Here is an 18,718-nt window from a genome sequence, read left to right as displayed (position 1 = left end):
ATATTAATTATATGTATAATTATATATAAATATATGTAACTATATATATATAACGTTATATATATAAATTTCTGTATCCCTGAAGCTCTGACATTTGTGGACATAAACATCCTGGGAAAGACAAGCATCTACCAGGACTAGCTAATTCCCAAAGTTAGTCAAACAATTTATTTGCAAGCACATTTTTCATACACAAACCAACCAATCTGAGCCCATTACCCCCAACCACCTCCTTATCTAAACTTTTACACCAAGCCAATATTTCCCCTGCCATAATTCAACTCAGGGCAAGGTACAGACAAAAGGGACAATTCCTGTGCCCTAAACCCACTGGAATTATTCAAACCAGCCAGTCTTCACCTGTTTCTCCTGTCCTGCCTTGCCTCTCAACCACAGAAATCACAGTAAAGGATACGGCGTAGGCTTTCCCCTGGCTCTTGCTTCTGTCTGCCCCCCAGCCAAAATTTGGTGTTTCCCCTACAACTTGTGTGGCATCACGTGTCCGCTTCTCTTGGGAAACATAAATAACATTCTTTCAATGGTAATTACCTTTCGGTCATCACTCATCAACTACATAAGTTAAATCCCACGGAACAACATAGCAAAAGGACCTCCCCACTACTAAGCAAACTCTTAATCATTAGGCTATATGCGGTTTTATTGGGCACCCCCAACTGTAAATATCTCCAGATATCTTCTCCTGAGGTAATCTACTTTTTAGGGAGTACCGCCTACAAAAGCCTACAACCCAACTTTCAGAGTGAAGTTAAGAAAGCCACAATTAAAAGAAGGAGCCTGAAACAATGGATTCTTAACTAGGTTAGATTATATCTAGCCTAGAATGAATAAAGTGGCTAGAATTCCTTTACTTAACCAAGTCCCAATAGATGATTGAATCCGCCTGCAATGCAGGAGACCCCACTTCAATTCCTGGGTCAGAAGGATCCCCTGGAGAAGGGATAGGCTACTCAGTCGTGTATTCTTGGGCTTCAGTGGTGGCTCAGAGGTAAAGAATCTGCCTGCAATGCAGGAGACCTGGGTTCGACCCCGGGGTTGGGAAGATTCCCTGGAGTAGGGCATGGCTATCCACTCCAGTATTCTTGCCTGGAGAATCCCCACGGACAGAGGAGCCTGGCAGGCTACAGCCTATGGGGTCACAAAGAATCGGACTCATCTGAGTGATCTAAGCACAGCATCACTCCTGGGGGAATCGGGGAGCAGAAGTAGGGGGTATTTAAATTTATTTTCCCACTATGCTGAACCAATACTATACTCCTCTAATTGTTCATCTTGAAGCAGAGCAGAAAGAAAAACAAAAAAATAGGAACCCAGTCTCATTTCCCCCACCTAAGAACTGATTCACGATAAAAGTGACTTTCCAGTTATCTGCTATGAAAAGAAAGATAACTATTAAAAGATTCTTAAAGACTTTTTAAGTTAATGGATATATGCAGGTGGCATTTAAAATGTCTGACTTCTAAAATGAGTATTCATTACAATTTACTTGCTTTGTCTCCAGAATTTAGTACGATAAGTGAAATCCAATGAGAGAAACGATTATATATTCCAGAGGATTTCTGGCAGTTGTCCAGAATTTCTAGATATTGTTTTTAACAGCCCTGGAAATTCAGTTAAGTTTTGAGTGGCACTGCTGTCAGGAGCTATGGATGATTGATGAACAGTAATCATCAAGGATCCTAGGAGATGGAGAGACACTCCCTCTTTTCTGTTAACTGGAAATTACATCTCATAGCATTGTATTTCTTTTCTTTTTTAAAGAGCACTTTGAAAAAACATTTTTGTCAACCTTCCAACTTAAGATAATGCTTCTATAGTTCTCTAGGTAGATACATATGCTAAACCGCATTCGACCTTTGTATTCACCACAAGGCCTAGCAGAGTACCCGGCACTTAAGTTTAAATATATTTATATATATATATATATATATATATATATATATATATTTTTTTTTTTAAGTTAACGAATAACTTAGCTGCATATATACCACACCAGACTAAGCAGGGATAAACTCAAACAGATCCCACGGTTTTCCTTTTTTTTTTTGGAGTGGGGGCAGACTGGAGGTAGGTAAGATTTTGCTAGACTACAGCCTTGCTCCACCCGACGCCCCCTTGTTCGACGTCACAATCCGGAGCGGGAACTACCATTCCCAGAATGCCGTGCGAATGGGCAGGCTCTCTGGAAGGCGCCGAGTGATTGGCGGGAGGAGGCGTTTCCTTCCGGCGTTTCCCCGCACCGGGAGGCGGGGACTAGGAGAGGCGTTCGGACGCTGTTACCGGGTTGGGCGGGTCGGGCTGGGGAGGGGTTTGGGGGTGAGCCCTGGGTCCCCCGCCCGCTGAGGAGATGGATGAGGATGGGCTGCCTCTCATGGGCTCAGGCATAGACCTGACTAAGGTTTGTAAAGATGGAGTTGGATTTCGGCGACCTGGGAGGAGGATGAGGAAGGGACGCAGGGTTCCCAGAGAGACCCCACCTCTCAGCCCAACCCTGGCCTGTGCTTGTCTCCCCCCTCTCGGGATGGAGGGTCCCACAGTTCACCTTAAAAAGCGGTCCTTCCCGAGCCTTCTAAGGCGGGGCGGGAGTAGTATGCCTCTCCTTTCCTTCCCTTCCCGAGTCACGAGTTCATGTCCTGAAGGGTGAGAACTCTTACCCGTTCCGACCTCTAATCCGGCCTCTTATATTTGGCCCTTCAGTTTTTCGTATGTTTATGTGTGTGGCCTTTATCTGCGAAAATTCGCATCTGTGTGTCCAGAACCCGTTCTCAAACTTTGCAGCCTCTGTCATTTGGGACACCCCACCCCCACAGTTTAGAAAAACAAGTTATTGACTCTTCGCAGTACTTCCAGTAACTGTATCAAACAGCAGAACGCCTCCTTATTAATATCAAGGTGATTGCGTGGTGTACGTGTCGTCCTGTACAGATCATGTTTATTTTTACGTAAAACAGGTGCCAGCTATTCAACAGAAAAGAACGGTGGCATTTCTAAACCAGTTTGTGGTGCACACTGTACAGTTCCTCAACCGCTTTTCTACAGTTTGTGAGGAGGTAGGTCCTTCGATACCGGTTTAATGAGTGGCCCAATGTCACCTTGCACTTAGGAAGGTAACATGAGTTAAGCAAGAATTACAGTGCATGCAATCATGTACTATGACCTCTTGTCCCCCAGTAATTGTGTTGACATACCTTAAATCCTCTTTGATTCTATTACTGTCAGTTCCTACAGCCCATCTCTGCTGAATGAACTTTCTGGAGGCTTTGTGAAATAGTTCAGTAAGGTTTATTGTGATTAAACAGAACAAAAGCAGTTCCAAGATTTCACAAAAACATTTTTTTTTTAATTTTGAAATTCCTTAATGTTTCTCTTACCCTAAGAATTGCATTTTAAATACACACTGTTTCAGTTTCTATTAAAAGTATGTTACATTGCTTGATGGAAAAGATGATTGGGGTGGTAGCCTAGAAACATAACTTGGGCATCAAATATGATAGAAATAAAAATACTTCCTGCAAATGACTTGTGAATTAAGGATTAAGTAAGCCAATGACCCAGGTGGCACAGTGGTATAAGAGTCTGTCAGTGCAGGAGACATGGGCTTGATCCCTGGGTAGGGAAGATCCCCTGGACTAGGAAATGGCAACCCACTCCAGTGTTCTTGCCTGGGAAATCCCATGGATAGAGGAGCCTGGCAGGCTACAGTTCACGGGGTCGCAAAAGGTCGGAAACAACTGAGCATGCACACGCAACCCAATGACAGGCTAGGTACCAGATCCAGGGACACCTGTCTTAACAAAAAACTAAAGAAGAAAGTGGGAAGGAAAATGGGAAGCATGCCGTGAAATTGGTATTAAGAAAGGAGAAAAGGGGGACAAGGAAATGGGACAGTCATCTAAAACCAAAAGGTGTTCTTGATCAGTTTTCTTTACTACTTAAGGATCATGTTAAACCTTAGGGCTCCACTTTCATGTCATGAACTACCTGAGTGCTGAAATTACTGTTCATCATTTGAGTATCCCCAACGATCCACTCCTTGAATGAGACTGTTCATAGAGGGGTGGTTGCTGCCTAAAAAGTGTAGGAATATAGATGTCCTTGGGTACATTATTGTGTGTTAGGAACATGATACACTTTTATACACTTTAATATATTAAAGAAAATCATTGTGCTCGGTCCATAGACTAGAGAAAATTCCCACACAGATATGACAGTATTTCTCCATAAGCTTGCAAATTCTACTTTACAAAAGTTCAGTGACCACTTAAAATTAAATACCGCTTCAGTGGAGAATCCCTGATGGCTCAGCTGAATCTGCCAGTAGTGCAGGACACACAGGTTTGATCCCTAGTTGGGAAAGATCCCCTGGAGGAGAAAAATAGCAACCCACTCCAGTATTCTTGTCCAAAAAATCTCATTGACAGAGGAGCCTGGTGGGCTACAGTCCATAGGGTCTCAAAGAATCAGGTCTCTCAGAGTTGGGCCTCAAAGAATTGGACACAGCTGAGCACACGTACAGATAAAGTATAACAATAACTGTCTTCTTGATTACTTATCCATTATCAAAGCCTCATGATTCATTCTTTCCTCCCTTCTGTTCCTCTCTCAACTACCCTCCTCCAACTTGACTATATCACTATTTCTTACTTCTTCCTTGAACCCCAGAAAAAAATTTGTTGACAAAAATTCATGAAATTTAAAAGTAGCTAATTGCCTTTTTCTCCTTAATGGGTGGTAATTTAGGATTGACTGTCACTTATTATTTAGAATTCATCTTGTAGCATTCATCTTGGATGTTTATGTCAATTGTAGACTTTTTACATGGTGTGATGACAATAATATTTATTGTGTACTTATTTTGTGCTAGTCATTGTGCTAAGTGCTTTACATGTACTTAATTATCACAGCCCAGACCTTTAAGAAAGGTCCAATTATCTCTTTTTTAGAAATACAGAAACTGAAATGTAGAGAGGCTTAAATCATTTGCTTAGTCATTTATTCATGCTCTCATCGTATATTTGAGGGCATAGTATTTATAGGTGCAGTAGCTGCAAATAGCTACTTGCCTACATTCAAACAGCTAGAAAGTAAGAGCTGGGATTCCAATTCTGATCTGTTAACTGGCTGTAATCTTCTGCTCTGTTGCACCATCTGATCTGAATAAGAGGTGTGTTTACATCATTTTCAAGTGAGAGATTACAGTGTCTTCTTTATAGCTATTTCAAAATTTAGTTTTTAGATTTGTGTTCTCTTCTTTACCATGCCATTTCTATTTAATATAATGTCTTTTATGTGATAAACTCCAGGGATATAATGTACATATTCATACATGAAGGGCCATTTTCTCCCAAGTTAAGATCAATTTCCAAACTGGGTTGGTATTTGTTTATAGCAGCTATTAAACCTGTGGTCTTTGTTTAGTTAAAGCCTTAAACAAGAACCAAAACCACTCTGTTTCCCTCCAAAAAAAAACAGAATTTTGAACTTAAAGTGAACTGGAAGGAAAAGAAAACCTGGTAGGTTTTGGTTTGTTTGGGTTTTTTTGTGGGGGAGGGCTGTTGGGGGGTTTTTTGTTTTAATTTTTTCACCTAATCTGCTTTGAACCAAACCCAAACAGTAACTTCAGTCACAGCTAAACTCAAATGGGAATTAAATTTGAAACCAATAGGGGTCTTTCTTCATCACTAATACTGGTTTTAGAGTTCCTCGATAAAGAGAAAAGTGAAGAACTTAGCTTTTAAAAAACCTTGTGGATACTGAACTACTTTGTAACTCTTCTAATGACTAGAACCAGGATAAGAGAAAAGTTAGAAGATGAAGAAAGGAAAGTAGTTGAATCTGACCCAAGTTACAGTTATTCAGGGTCGTCTCCTCTTCCCTCACAAGTCTGCAGTAAGCATTTCTGTTCTGGTCCTAATCATCACAATCTTGTGGTAGTCCATTGGGACAGGAATTGCAGATTTTAAATCGGAAGTGCGTGGAGAGCCATGCAAGTTCTGTGCATAGCACAGACAACGACTGAGCGGAAGTTTAACCTTATTGTGAATTTTAAAGTTAAAGGTATTCGGCAAACAGGGCAGTCAGGTGTATTTGACTCAGACTTGTAACATGCCTAGAACACTGGGATTTAGTCATTTCTAAATATTCTAAAACATTTCTTTTAAAAAAAAAAAAAAAACTTCAAATGCAAGCAAAAGCTCTGAGAATTTTCACATGACCTAAAAAAAATTTTAGTGCTTATCTTCTATGTCCAATTTTTAGGCCCACCATCAGACTTCACCTTAAACCAAGTAAGCTTTTGCTGAAAACCCTATTTACTGCTACAGCTTTTACAACTGCTTTTAAAACTTTTACAACTGCTGGATTTAAGTGTCAGATGAAGTTTAGTAAAACCATCAGTTGCTTCCCTCTCTGACTTCTAGGACACACTCAACCCAAAATGATGTACCAGGAGAGCTATTCATTTAAAATACTGTTTCTGTTTTAAAGAACCGGATCTGCACATTGGATATTTTACAAACCTGAAGTCCCACAGTACTTTTTTTCCCATGTTCAACTATTAGCTCCATATTTCTTCCTCTTTTTTTTTTTCAGTTGAGTAAAATGCACTGCCTTGCAAATAGGTGGGTGGTGCATCAAGAACTCTTCAACTTTATCTGACAAACTAGGTACCTTGTCAATTCCCCTGTGGTCCCAACTCAAGATATTTCAGGTTTGCTTTAAAGCCTTATAAAGAGGATGGATGGGAAAGTAGACGTACCTTTCTGTTTCCTCTCTGCTGAAACTTTCAGAGGTGGGGACAATTACTGTTACTGATCATGTTACTTATATCCATAGTCATCTACCCGTCAGAGTAGTGGTTCTCAACCAGGGAACATGTGGCAATGTCTAGAGACATTTTTAGTTGTTGCCATTGGGGAGTTTTTGTGGCAATTAGTGGGTAGAGGTCAGAGATTCTGCTAACTATTCTGTAGTGCACAGGATAGACCTTTACAGCAAAGAATTATCCAGCCCAAAATAGACCAAGTCAATAGAGCTGAGTCAAGACTGAGAAGCCTGCCTTCTGGTGGTCTAGGAGTTGAGAAGGAAAATGCAGAAGACATCAACATCATAGAAATGAGCCTTAGCAGCCCATAAATGAAACCAGGTGTATTTTGTCAAGTGACAGCGGCTCTTTAGAAAGTACACATGTATGTGTGTTACAGCAGTAATTATATGGGAACAGGCTCAAAAACATTTATTATGCGGAATAATCTTTGAAAAGCAGAGGTTCTTAATTTTGCCATGGGTCCTTTGGCAGTCTAGTGAAATGAAATTAATGTTTTTAAATGCATAAAATAAAATTTTGGAGACTATAAAAGATATCAAGTGCATACTTTAAAATGGAGGAGGACATGGCAGCCCACCCCAGTATTCTTGCCTGGAGAATCCCATGGACAGAGGAGCCTAGCAGGTTACAGCCCATGGGGTCACAAATAGTCAGACGACTGAGCAACTAACACACAACACGTATATATGGCTCATTTAGCGGCACAGAATAACTGAAACATGGTAAGCGCTTGTTCTGGTTTATCTTGGGTTGATTCCTTTTGCTTTTTTAGTGTTTTTATTTTTTCTCTTTGTTTTAATTCTTCCCTGCATTAACTAATCTTCCAGTTTCATCTTTTTTTAAACTTTTCAAACTCAAAAAGTTTGAATTCGGGACTAGTTGTATATAATTATGTGTTTAAGTAATATATAAAGGCAGACCCTGCTCGTTTCTGTTTGGGGCTAGTTTTTAATCCTGTGTCCTATGAAGAATTCCTTCATTCAGCAACATGTAATTATCAGGCTCCTGTTAAGTGTCAAGTACTGCTCTGGGCACAAGGGCTGTAACAGCGAGTAAAAAAACTCTGTCTTCAGAGGAGTTTACATTCTCGTCCCAGGGATTGATTATGGCTCTGATAATGAGTTTCATAAGACTGAAAATGTAACTTCTTCTTCTCTATGAATACAGTTTTATAAAATAACCATGAAACATGCTAATTGAATACTTGAGTTTCAGTTCTTATGTAAATAAGAGAGTAGTATATTAGAAAATCACAAATATTTAAACCACAGTTTTAACTTTATCCTTTTGTTTCTAATCATTCTTTTTCAGAAACTAGCAGACCTTTCTCTTCGTATCCAGCAGATTGAAACAACTCTCAATATTTTAGATGCAAAGGTTTGTATTTCTGAATAATTTATAGGATAAATTTGCTCTACATATGTCAACTTTCTCAGTTGCATTTAACTTGTATTTAGGAATGAATTCACTTTAGCTCCTGCCTCCATGAGGTGGTGCAGTGCTTTCACTGGTTTTATTTATTATAATTGCAAAGGAAATCAGTCCTGGGTGTTCATTGGTAGGACTGATTTTGAAGCTGAAACTCCAATACTTTGGCCACCTGATGCAAAGAACTGACTCATTTGAAAAGACCCTGCTGGGAAAGATTCAGGGCAGGAGGAGAAGGGGACGACAGGATGAGATGGCTGGATGGCATCACTGACTCAATGGAAATGGGTTTGGGTGGACTCCGGGAGTTGGTGATGGACAGGGAGGCCTGGCGTGCCGTGGTTCATGGGGTTGCGAAGAGTCAGACATGACTGAGCAACTGAACCGAATGGAAATAATCTTCATTATGAACCACTAACTGAGTCCGTTTAAGTATACACATGGGTTGAGGTTTCTTTAATTATTTAATCAAAAACATAATGAATAACATGTTAACAAGTTGAACATTACATAGTTTGCTTCATTTAATGGAAAACACAATTATCTTAATAGAAGCCATTGATAACACAGGAAAAATTCTATAAAACTTTACATGTCTCCAGAACAAAATTTGGAGAAAAAATCTCAGCTATTTTCCATTTGTAAATATATTAAATGCTAGCGAACAGTACCAATTCTGATCAGAAATCACAAAAGGTAACTGTCACATAAAAGCAAAAATAGAAGGTTGTTTCGATTGGAAAGCTTGCAGGTTTTGTGTGCTTTTCTTGTATATAAAATAATAGAGATGCTAATATATTTTTGTGACTTTGTTCTTTTATCAAAAAAAAATTGACCTGAAAAAATGTTTATTGACTATTTATAATCCATGGGATTGCCAAGAATTGGACACAACTGAGTGACTGAACTGAGCTGAACTGGAGGAAGTGAAATGACTAATATCTTCTAGCATAGGGATCAGAATGTCTGGTTTGGGCTTTCTACATCTTCCTGTGGTCTTCAGCTACTGTATTTCCCTCAGAACATTTCTTTAGCTTGTAATTTAGGATATTTGGCCTGGAACATGTTCAAAATAGCCTCTTAGCAGCCATACCGACTTGAAACTATTTGGGCCCTGGCCACTGTGCTAAATACTGTCATCAGTCAACAGTTTTCAATGAATATTGCTGCTTTAGATCTTATTGCCTTTGCTTTTTCATTATTCTTTATTATGAATATGTGTATTATTTTAATGTTTGTGGCATTCTTAAGTTAGAGTCCATGGTCACAAGTTAAGTTGCCATGTGCACAGGTTAACCTTAATTATTTCCATGACCATAGAGTTAATCCTCAAAGTTAGCCAAACATTTGACAGATGTGTGTCACTGATACCAGGTTGAAATCAGAAAAGAATGTTTGCATGGGTCTTGGAAATCCAACCTAAAATGCTTAGCCACTGACATCATGCTCATTTCTTGTGTATGGAAAATAACACACTGTAGTAACATTCAGTGATATTACTAAAGAAAGAAGAAAAGAATAAGCTGCATCATGTGTTAACATGTGGCAAGAGTTTTCTCATTTCCCAGATTATTCAAACTTAAAATGTGCTACAGAGCACATTTTGAAGGGGAACAAAATATTTTTAATCAAAATATTTTTACAACTTTGGGACATAAGTTTTCTCATCCCCACTTTACAGGTGAAAAAATTGAGGCCTAGGAAGTTTTGCACAGGGTTACATATGTTGTGACTTAAACCTTGACAGTCTGACTCCAAAGCCCGTGCTCTCATTCCTTACCCTAGGATTCCTTATTAAAAAAATAATAATTCCTGAGAAAGAATGTTGATAAGCTAAATGAGATTAGTGAGAAATTCTTCATAAATATTGTAGTTGTCAATGCCTTTCACTTTTAAGTAGTTTATGGCACGGAGAATTTCAACCAAAGATGAGATTTTATAAACCCACTTCTATAGCTTAAAAACTTAAGAAAACTATTTGAAACACACACACACACTTAGAAACTTGGTCTTTAAAGATCTAATACTATCCTCATATACCAACATTAATTTTCTCCTCTCAGTTATCATCTATCCCGGGCCTAGATGATGTCACATTTGAAGTATCTCCTGTAAATGTCACTAGGATCACAAATGGAACACACTCTGAAGCCACTTCAGAGCAATCACAGGTATGTAATCAAGTCCCAGGAAGCATGAGCAGGTCTTCTTGGGTGAACCAGATAGACCAAATCTGCAGGTTCAGATAAAGAAGTTAAATAAAAATGTAGCACTTGGAATAGTAACATTTAAGATAAAAAATAAAGTTTGAAACAAGTTACTAGCTTTTCATTTTGTTATTCTGAACAGTTTCCTGAAGTTAATATTTTTCTTGCCTATATAAAATGAAAATTGACTTATACAGGGCTGGGAATAATCTTGAACATAACTACTTTCTTCAAATTCACTCTGGAAATTTTTTTCTTAGTTCTTATAAGAAATGTGTCTTTTAAATGTTGTAATATGACACTTTCACAGATGAATAAAAATAGAATAGTACAGTGACTACCCAAGTGCCCATTACCTGGATTCACCAGTTAAGATTTTGTTGCAATCGCTTCATCTGTCTTTTTTTGTCACTGAAGTGAATTCCAGGCATCATGTCTTCTCACCCATGTATAATTCCCTGAGCATCTGTGAGAAGTTCTGACATTTTCTTGTATAACCACAATGCCTTTATCATATACAGTATAATAAGCAATAATCCCCTGATAATATCTAACTCTTTGTTACCAAAACTCTGCTCCATGGGCCAGCAACCTACCTGAGGACTTGTTAGAAATACAGAATCTCAGGTTCCACCCCAGATCCACTGAATCAGAATCTTCATTTTAACAAGATCCGTATGTGATTTGAAGGCTCTTGAAATTTGAGAGTTCCTGATCTAAGAAACACCACTTGTCTAAAAAAGTGTGTTTGGGGAGTTGATTTGTTCAAATCAGCGTCCTTGTAAGGCCCATACTCTATGTTTGGCTCTTAGGTTTTAACGTTCATTTATGCTCTGTATAAATTTAAATTGTGTATTACTTTTTATTTCAAGAAATAAAAATTCTTCGTTGTTTAAGAATAATCGCTAGTGTATCTCAGTGAGGTATTAAAATCCAAATTAAAATAATCACTAAAATGGTGGTCTAACAAGTAATACCAAACAAGCAGACTTCCTGTGTACATGGAATTTTGCATTTGTACCTGGAGGTACTTTTTATGGGATATCTTTTAGATCATAATGATGTTGACTGTGATTATACTACCTCCCATGTAAAGGTTTCTGACTGTATGTGTGATGTGTTAAATGCTTTTTATAAATTAACTCATTTAATTCTCACAACAGCCCTATGAAGTAAATACTTTGATCAGTTCTATTAATACTTTACAGATATGTCAAATAAGGTACACAGAGGTTAACTTGTTGAAGGTCAAACAATAAACGTAAGAGCTAGAATTTTTACCCAAACAATCTGGTGTCAAGAATCCTATCTCTTATCTGCTACACTGCACTGTCTCTAGCATCTGTGTTGAACTCATAAAACATAACCCACCCCAGTATTCTTGCATGGAAAATTTCATGGACAGAGGAGTCTGGCGGGCTACAGTCCATGGGGCCACAAAGAGTAGGCCCCAACTGAGCACATGTGGTCTAAGGCTTTGTGTGGGAGGAGCCAAATATTTAGAAATATCGTATATTTGGCAGATGAATTAGATGACTGTTTACTTAACAATTGGGGCTTCCCTGATAGCTCACTTGTAAAGAATCCACCTGCAATGCAGGAGACCCCGGTTTGATTACTGGGTTAGGAGGATCTCCTGGAGACGGGAAAGGCTACCCACTCCAGTATTCTGGCATAGAGATTTCCATGGAATTCTCTGGCCTAGAGAGGTCCATGAGGTCACAAAGAGTCGGACATGACTGAGTGACTTTCACTTCACTTCACTTAACAATTAGGTATTAGAAAATTTAACATCCATTTAATTAATAGAACAAATTCCATTGTGATGATCACTGGAATATATAATATGCAGAAATAAATTCAGATGTTTAGATGAGTTTAACTTTACAAGGTTTTATCAATTAAAGATGAGCCATCCTTTTTCTAAAACAAGGCATATGTAAAAACTATTACATGTTTCCATTCTACCTCGTAGTTATTCTTTGGTGGATACTAACCGTTATTATGTTTCTGTAAATTTATAAAATGATATCTGACTTTCAGTATTAACTTTCCTAAGTGTTACTGTGCATGCGCATATATAATATGTATCTAAAACTTGTGCAGTTGTGTTGGTCTTGCCTATTTAAGGTCTCAAAAAATTGATTATGAGTAATCACAACTGAATTATCTAAAATCCAGAATTACTTGATATTCTGGTAATTTTATTAAAAAATAGTTATTAATTCATTTGGAGGATTTATAAAGTGCTGTTGGCTTCCTGAGTTTAAAAAATGTGGTAAAGTTGTGTATTGATTGGCTCAATAAGATAACTGTTCAGCATGTTCTTAATATTGAAATCAACTTTTTATTTCTCTCCATTGTTTCTAATTGGTATATTTCATGTAAAATATTTTTAAATGGACTGAAGTATTGCTTAACACAGAATTTCCATTGACATTACAGTCAACTTGCTTATCAGTTAAAAGATAATCATGAACTTCTTTTTACATCATCCCTTCATTGCAATCTCCAATCTATATATGAGTCAGACCCAAGGTTTGCATTCTGATTTTTCTGGACCTTTAATTTCATAGTTCAGACCTTATCATTACTCACAGTAGAACATCTAATTGTACAGATTGAGATTAATTTGAGAATAAAATGAAGGACAGTTGAAAGATATGATAGAGGATTTAATGGGTCATACAAATAGCAAAGGTGTAAGACCTGATATAATTAAACCTTGTTGAGGTCTTGGTTATTAGGCTGAAGTTAAAGGCTGAGTTTTAAAATCCAGTGGTCTTATATGTAATTACCATTTGCTCCATTGTGCTATTGTATGAGTTTATTGTCCTTATTTTTTTAAAAGCATACCTGGGTCTTGTTGAAATTTTTTGTTTAATTACATGTTTTGGATGTTTTGTAATTAATATATTTTGCAGATGAATGTGTATATGTATATACATATTTACACACAACATATGTGCACTTGCGTACACTTGACGCTGTCATATAACTGTAGTAACCTAAAGAATTTGGGGATATTTTACTTCAGCATTTAAAAGAGATTTAATTTACATTTGAGTTATCTAGGGAAAAACCTTAATATATAATTTATATTCTAATAACTATGAATACTGAAAGATTTTTTTAATTTATTTACACTTCAACAGAGATATGCAGACATAAAATTGATATCATTCAGTTAAGGAACTTACCCTTAATACTAACATATAGTAAGTCACTAAGTAGACTTACTATAAATGTCTAGGTTGATAGAAAAATCAAGAACTATATACAGTCTTGGCTTTGCAGTTAAATGAAGACAGGATTCTAGCTTGGACGAGTTACTGTTTACACGGCACCATGCAAAGTTGAGAACTGTCTGTGTGATGAAACGATTTTTATCCAAAAAGACCATTCCCCGTTATTCTTCATTATAAGTAGTATTTATAATCTTAACCAGTCTGTGGAGAATGTTAATAATTCCATCAGTAGCTGAAATATATAAAAACATAATTTTGTTTGAGAAATGAGCTTCTCTTTCACAAATTCTCCAGGCCTTGCCTTAAGAGATGTTAGAATAGCCATATCCACTTAGAACAAGATTACTCAATGAATGAGAAGTATAATTGTGTAGATGGTATAGATACCTAGAAAATCGATTTTCTGTCCACTGGAGTTGAACAGTTGAGAAGTCAAATACCTTTACTAGCTTTATTAAAAGTTTTATTAAAATAATAGGTCCATCAATAATTCATGTTTTGTATCCACACTCAAGGGACAAGTAAAGCAGAATTTTAATTTTTAATGCCTTGAATATATTTGCACTTTTGCGGGAACAATATAGTGTTTACATTACATGTAACTTCCTCTGCAGTCATATTTAAGTTCTTGTAAATATTTGAAAACATATATCCTATAATTAAATTATTGGTATTTAAATTTAGAAATATGATTTTTTTCTGATATTGTTTGCTTTAGAATAATAAAAAGAAACACCCCTTTTAAGTAACATGATGGACCCCTTTTGTGAATTGTCTAAAGATTTATACACCATGCTCTCTACAGCAGAACAGTTTACAAGACTCTGGACCACAGGAAAGTGAAGTAACACCAGAAAATATCTTAACTGTAGCCAAGGATCCAAGATATGCCAGATATCTCAAAATGGTTCAAGTGGTAAGCTGATTTGGTCTGTCTTCTCTGTCTTGCAGCCTCCTTTGAAATTCTTAACCCTGGAGGTTTCATTGTTATTTCAATCTGAGAAAACTGCTAAACCAAGTGACCAAGTTTTCTGTCCTCTTACTTCTTTCCTATGTTTAATGAGTGCCCTGATAAAGAGTAAGCAAAAGTCAAGTCTTTCTAATTAAAACTGATCTCACACTTCAAATTAGTATAGTTTGATATAGATTTATGTGAACTTTCTGCCTTTCATAATCTTTGCAAATCTTGGATGTATCAGATAGAAGAATGAAAGTGAATTATTCACTTAGTACATCATATAACTTTAGCTTAATTTCCTATATTCTAACACATGGGTTTTTGTGTATTTTTATTCTGAATTTCACATATCAATAGTTTGGTTCACAGAAAAGAGCATAAGTTACTTGCCCATATAAAGTAATGCTTTTAATATTATGACTTGAGAATGGGTAATTTTTCTAAGAAATCATCATTACCATGGTATGATGCAAAAAAAATATAATACAATATTTGCTGTTTTGCAACAGCAGAAGTTAGTTTCTTTTCCTCCCTGTAGAAAGCCCTGTTACAGTAGTGGAAGGAGCTGACTGTCCTTTCTCAGTCGGTCAAGACATTAACGCTTTTGTAAAATTTTGTTAGCAGGCACAAGAAGTGTACTAATGTTAAATAAGAGCAGTTTTGCTGACCTTGGCATTATTTATCACCAAAATACTTTAAAAACAAAGACTATCTGACAACCAGAAAGAGTAGATTGGCTTATTTAGAAGCTACAGTGGTGGCAATGGAGAGAAGAAGGTACATTCAGTTTTTCTAGATGCCAGAAGAAATGGCTTTATCACTTTCAGAATTCTTCATTGACAGTCAAAACTCTGGGTTTTAGACTTTGGAGAGAAAAAAGCAGACTTCGGGGTGAAAATATATAAATTTTTTAAACTAATAAAATGGCACTAGTTTGAGTGTGAATCATGATGAATGAATTTTTAAAACTAGAACCAATGAAAACTTAAGCTAAGCTTAAAATATGAACTGTTAAAAACTATGTCTTTGACTCTTTCAAACAAAAGATGAAAAGTTTCAGAGTAACTGTGGAAGTCTTTTTATTTAGTCTCTTCTTGCCTAACTGATATAATTCGGAAATAGTAAAATCTACTTTGTATCTGTAAGACTACCTTGAAATATTTAATAAAAGACCACATCTTAGGGTAATTGTTATATTCTTAATACATTGCCTCAGATTTTACAAGAACTTGAGAAACTCTCATTCTCCTTTTTCAGTATAAATTCATTGCGCATTTATTCCACAAATATTTATTAAACACTTGTTCTAAAGTACCATATTAAGTATTATCTAGATTTGTTTAGCCAGCTAACGTTTCCACACAGCACTTGACATTTTTATTTTTGTTATTAATTACTTAGAAAATTTTCATTGCTTTTCAGTATCTCATATATAACGTATATCATATGTTTGTATATCTGTAAATGGATTCTTTACATATTCATTCTTCTAATCATGTAGCTTGTCATCTCACTAAGAGTAACAGCCAAAGTCCTTCACAGGCCTGTGAGATCCTATACAACTCAACTCCCTTATTACCTTTTTAATCTCTTATCTTTAATCACTGTGCTCCAGCTCTATGTGCCTCCTTGGTATTCCTTAAATAAATCCATGAACAGTTGCCTAACTCAGGACCTTTGCAACTGTTCTCTCTCCCTGAAACACTTTTCCCAAATATCTTTATCATTTTTTCCTTCTCTTCAAATATTTGCAGAAATATTACCTTCTTTCTGGTCCCACTCCCTTGACTCCTTCCCAACTGTATTTTTCTTCATATGACCATCCAATTACAGGCAAAATACTGCATACTTTACACACGTTATTGGTGTCCATCCTGCTTCTAGAATATAAACTCCACAAGGGTGGGAAATTTTTTGTTTACTTTGGTATTCCCAGATCCTAGAACCACAGCAGGTACATAGGATTTACCTATGAGTGAAAATGAAATGCCACTTTAACCTTTGATAGGTTTTGGTGATAGATTACTTTTTTTACAGTAGCTCAGTGGTCTTTAGAGTAAGAAACTTTCTGGATAGAGGTTGTTAGTTCCCACCCATTAAACGAGAATCTCTGCAGTTGGGACTTGGAGCCAGAACATATGTGTTTTGGAAGATGCTCTTCTGATTAAGAGCTGTTTAAAAATATTTTACACTGTTTTATAACATCATTCAAGTAATTTTTATCTAAAAACATTTAAGAAGCAATAAATTGTTGTTTTTCTTATTTTTTAAACTATTTTTAAAAACTATAGTTTTTTAAACTATCTTATTCCATAGTGGTACCTGGCTCTTAGCTCAAGCCCCATCCCTTTTGTTTGGTGTGGCCATGAGCAGGAGTTTAATTTCTTCTGCCTGAGTTCTTTTGCTGCTCTCAGCCCAGCATTCTTGATTTTAGTCCTCTGCCTCCTCCTGCCTTTGGTACGGGTGTTTCTAGTTCCTAAACACTTCCAGGGTTCTGGAAGTGCTGCTGCTTTGCGGTATCCTCCTCTTCAGGCACATGGACTTGGCCTGCCTTTGCTCTGCTAAGTCATCATTCTTTTATCTGCTTTTAATTTCCATTTATTGTGGTTCATGAATGCCTCTTAGTCAATAAAATTGGAGTTCGTGTTATTTTTTTTTTGCCTTAGTATTTGGGGGTAATAATTTTCAAGAAGAAAGCAGGGACCAACATCTTTGCTTTGAAATTATAAGTTCATCCAAGTTAAATTTAATTTTATTGTTTTTAGTTCATTGTGCCAACCTGTATCCCAGAACCTTATTACCCAACTTTTGTATCCTGTTGCTCCTTGCCCTACATTTCATTCTTCAGACAAAACCACAGAACTTTCTCAATATAAGCTCCATGCTTTTCCACCTCTGAATCTCAATCCTCCTCTTGATCACTACCTGTCCAAATTCTACTCATCTGACGCGTTCATATGAACACTTTAACTAAATTACCCAAATCCTGAACCCACTGACATATAAAACCAGAGGTGATGTCTCCTTTCATTTATCTGTTCAACCACTTTATCCATATTTTTTTATCACTTCATATCTTGTTCCTTGATAATTTAAAAATATTTTTATCTACTGTGTTGAAAAGAAAATCATGAGCAAGAGACCTATGCCTTGACTGATCTTCATATTCACTTTAACACCTTGCCTATAAGGTTGCTCAATCGATATCTGTTTTTTGTTGTTGTTCTTTTTTATTTTTGTTTGACCACACTGAGTGGCATGTGGGATCATACTTCCCTAGTCAGGGATCAAGCCAGCACCTCCTGAAGTGTAAGTGTGGAGTCTTAACCACTGTACCACCCCAGAAGTCCCAGTATTTGTTGAATGTACTGTTCTATCCTGCATATTAACTCTTTCCCAATTTGTATCCCCTGGAAGTGTATAAATGTCCTATTTTTTCAAGTTATTGATTTTAAATATTTTATAGAACCAAACCAAAAATAGACCCTAAAGGTTGATGTGAACCTTCCAATCATTACTCTTCAGATGACAGTTACTAAGCTATCTATAAATCCACTATTTTTCCTTTCTCCTGGAACTATCATGAGTGACCTTCAAAATATCCAACTGCAGATGTAGCAACTTGTTTGACAGAGCCCAGAATTGTCTTTCATTGGCATGGTCACTAGATTTCTTGTCACTTCTGCATCATCATTCTGTTCTGGCTTTTTGTTTAAACTTAAGTATGAAATCGTTAAATCAGTTCCCCTCATTGCTTCCTTTGCTGAAGGATGCAGTTTTCAACAGGGTAACTTAGGAGTCTGTCAGATGCTCTAATTTGAACGAACTTAAAGCTGCCAGTACATGTAAAGAGCTAATGTCACCTGCCCATCATGGTTCTGTCTTATCCTTGTGTTTGTTTGCAGCCTGTTTCAGGAAAACTTGACCTAAATCCTCCATCTGATCAGGCGACCAAAAAGTACATCCCCTCTGGTAATACATCCTTTACCTTCTTTTAACTTAGCTTGGTGATTCCTTTATCCCTTGTTCAAGA

At 36.8% G+C, this 18,718-nt stretch overlaps 1 protein-coding gene across 3 annotated transcripts in view; it reads left to right on the top strand.

Annotated features, from left to right (window-relative positions):
• The first annotated feature begins 2,271 nt into the window (after window positions 1–2,271).
• The window catches only part of WASHC3 (WASH complex subunit 3), a 55,620-nt gene continuing 39,173 nt past the window's right edge, over window positions 2,272–18,718 (top strand). For 2 of the 3 annotated variants that reach the window (XM_065921049.1, XM_065921069.1), the window contains exons 1-5: window positions 2,272–2,416; window positions 2,970–3,068; window positions 8,156–8,221; window positions 10,336–10,443; window positions 14,533–14,643. In XM_065921049.1, coding sequence (XP_065777121.1) covers window positions 2,366–2,416; window positions 2,970–3,068; window positions 8,156–8,221; window positions 10,336–10,443; window positions 14,533–14,643 — 435 coding nt within the window. In that variant the 5' untranslated portion in view covers window positions 2,272–2,365. The remainder of the gene's footprint in view (window positions 2,417–2,969; window positions 3,069–8,155; window positions 8,222–10,335; window positions 10,444–14,532; window positions 14,644–18,718) is intronic. The other variant, XM_065921060.1, reaches the window with a different exon arrangement.

The sequence above is a fragment of the Muntiacus reevesi genome, chromosome 1 (assembly GCF_963930625.1).
Source record: "Muntiacus reevesi chromosome 1, mMunRee1.1, whole genome shotgun sequence".
NCBI classification, from domain to species: Eukaryota; Metazoa; Chordata; class Mammalia; order Artiodactyla; family Cervidae; genus Muntiacus; species Muntiacus reevesi.
The sequence above is the reverse complement of the archived record's forward strand: the minus strand, read 5'-3'. Positions and strand labels throughout refer to the sequence as shown.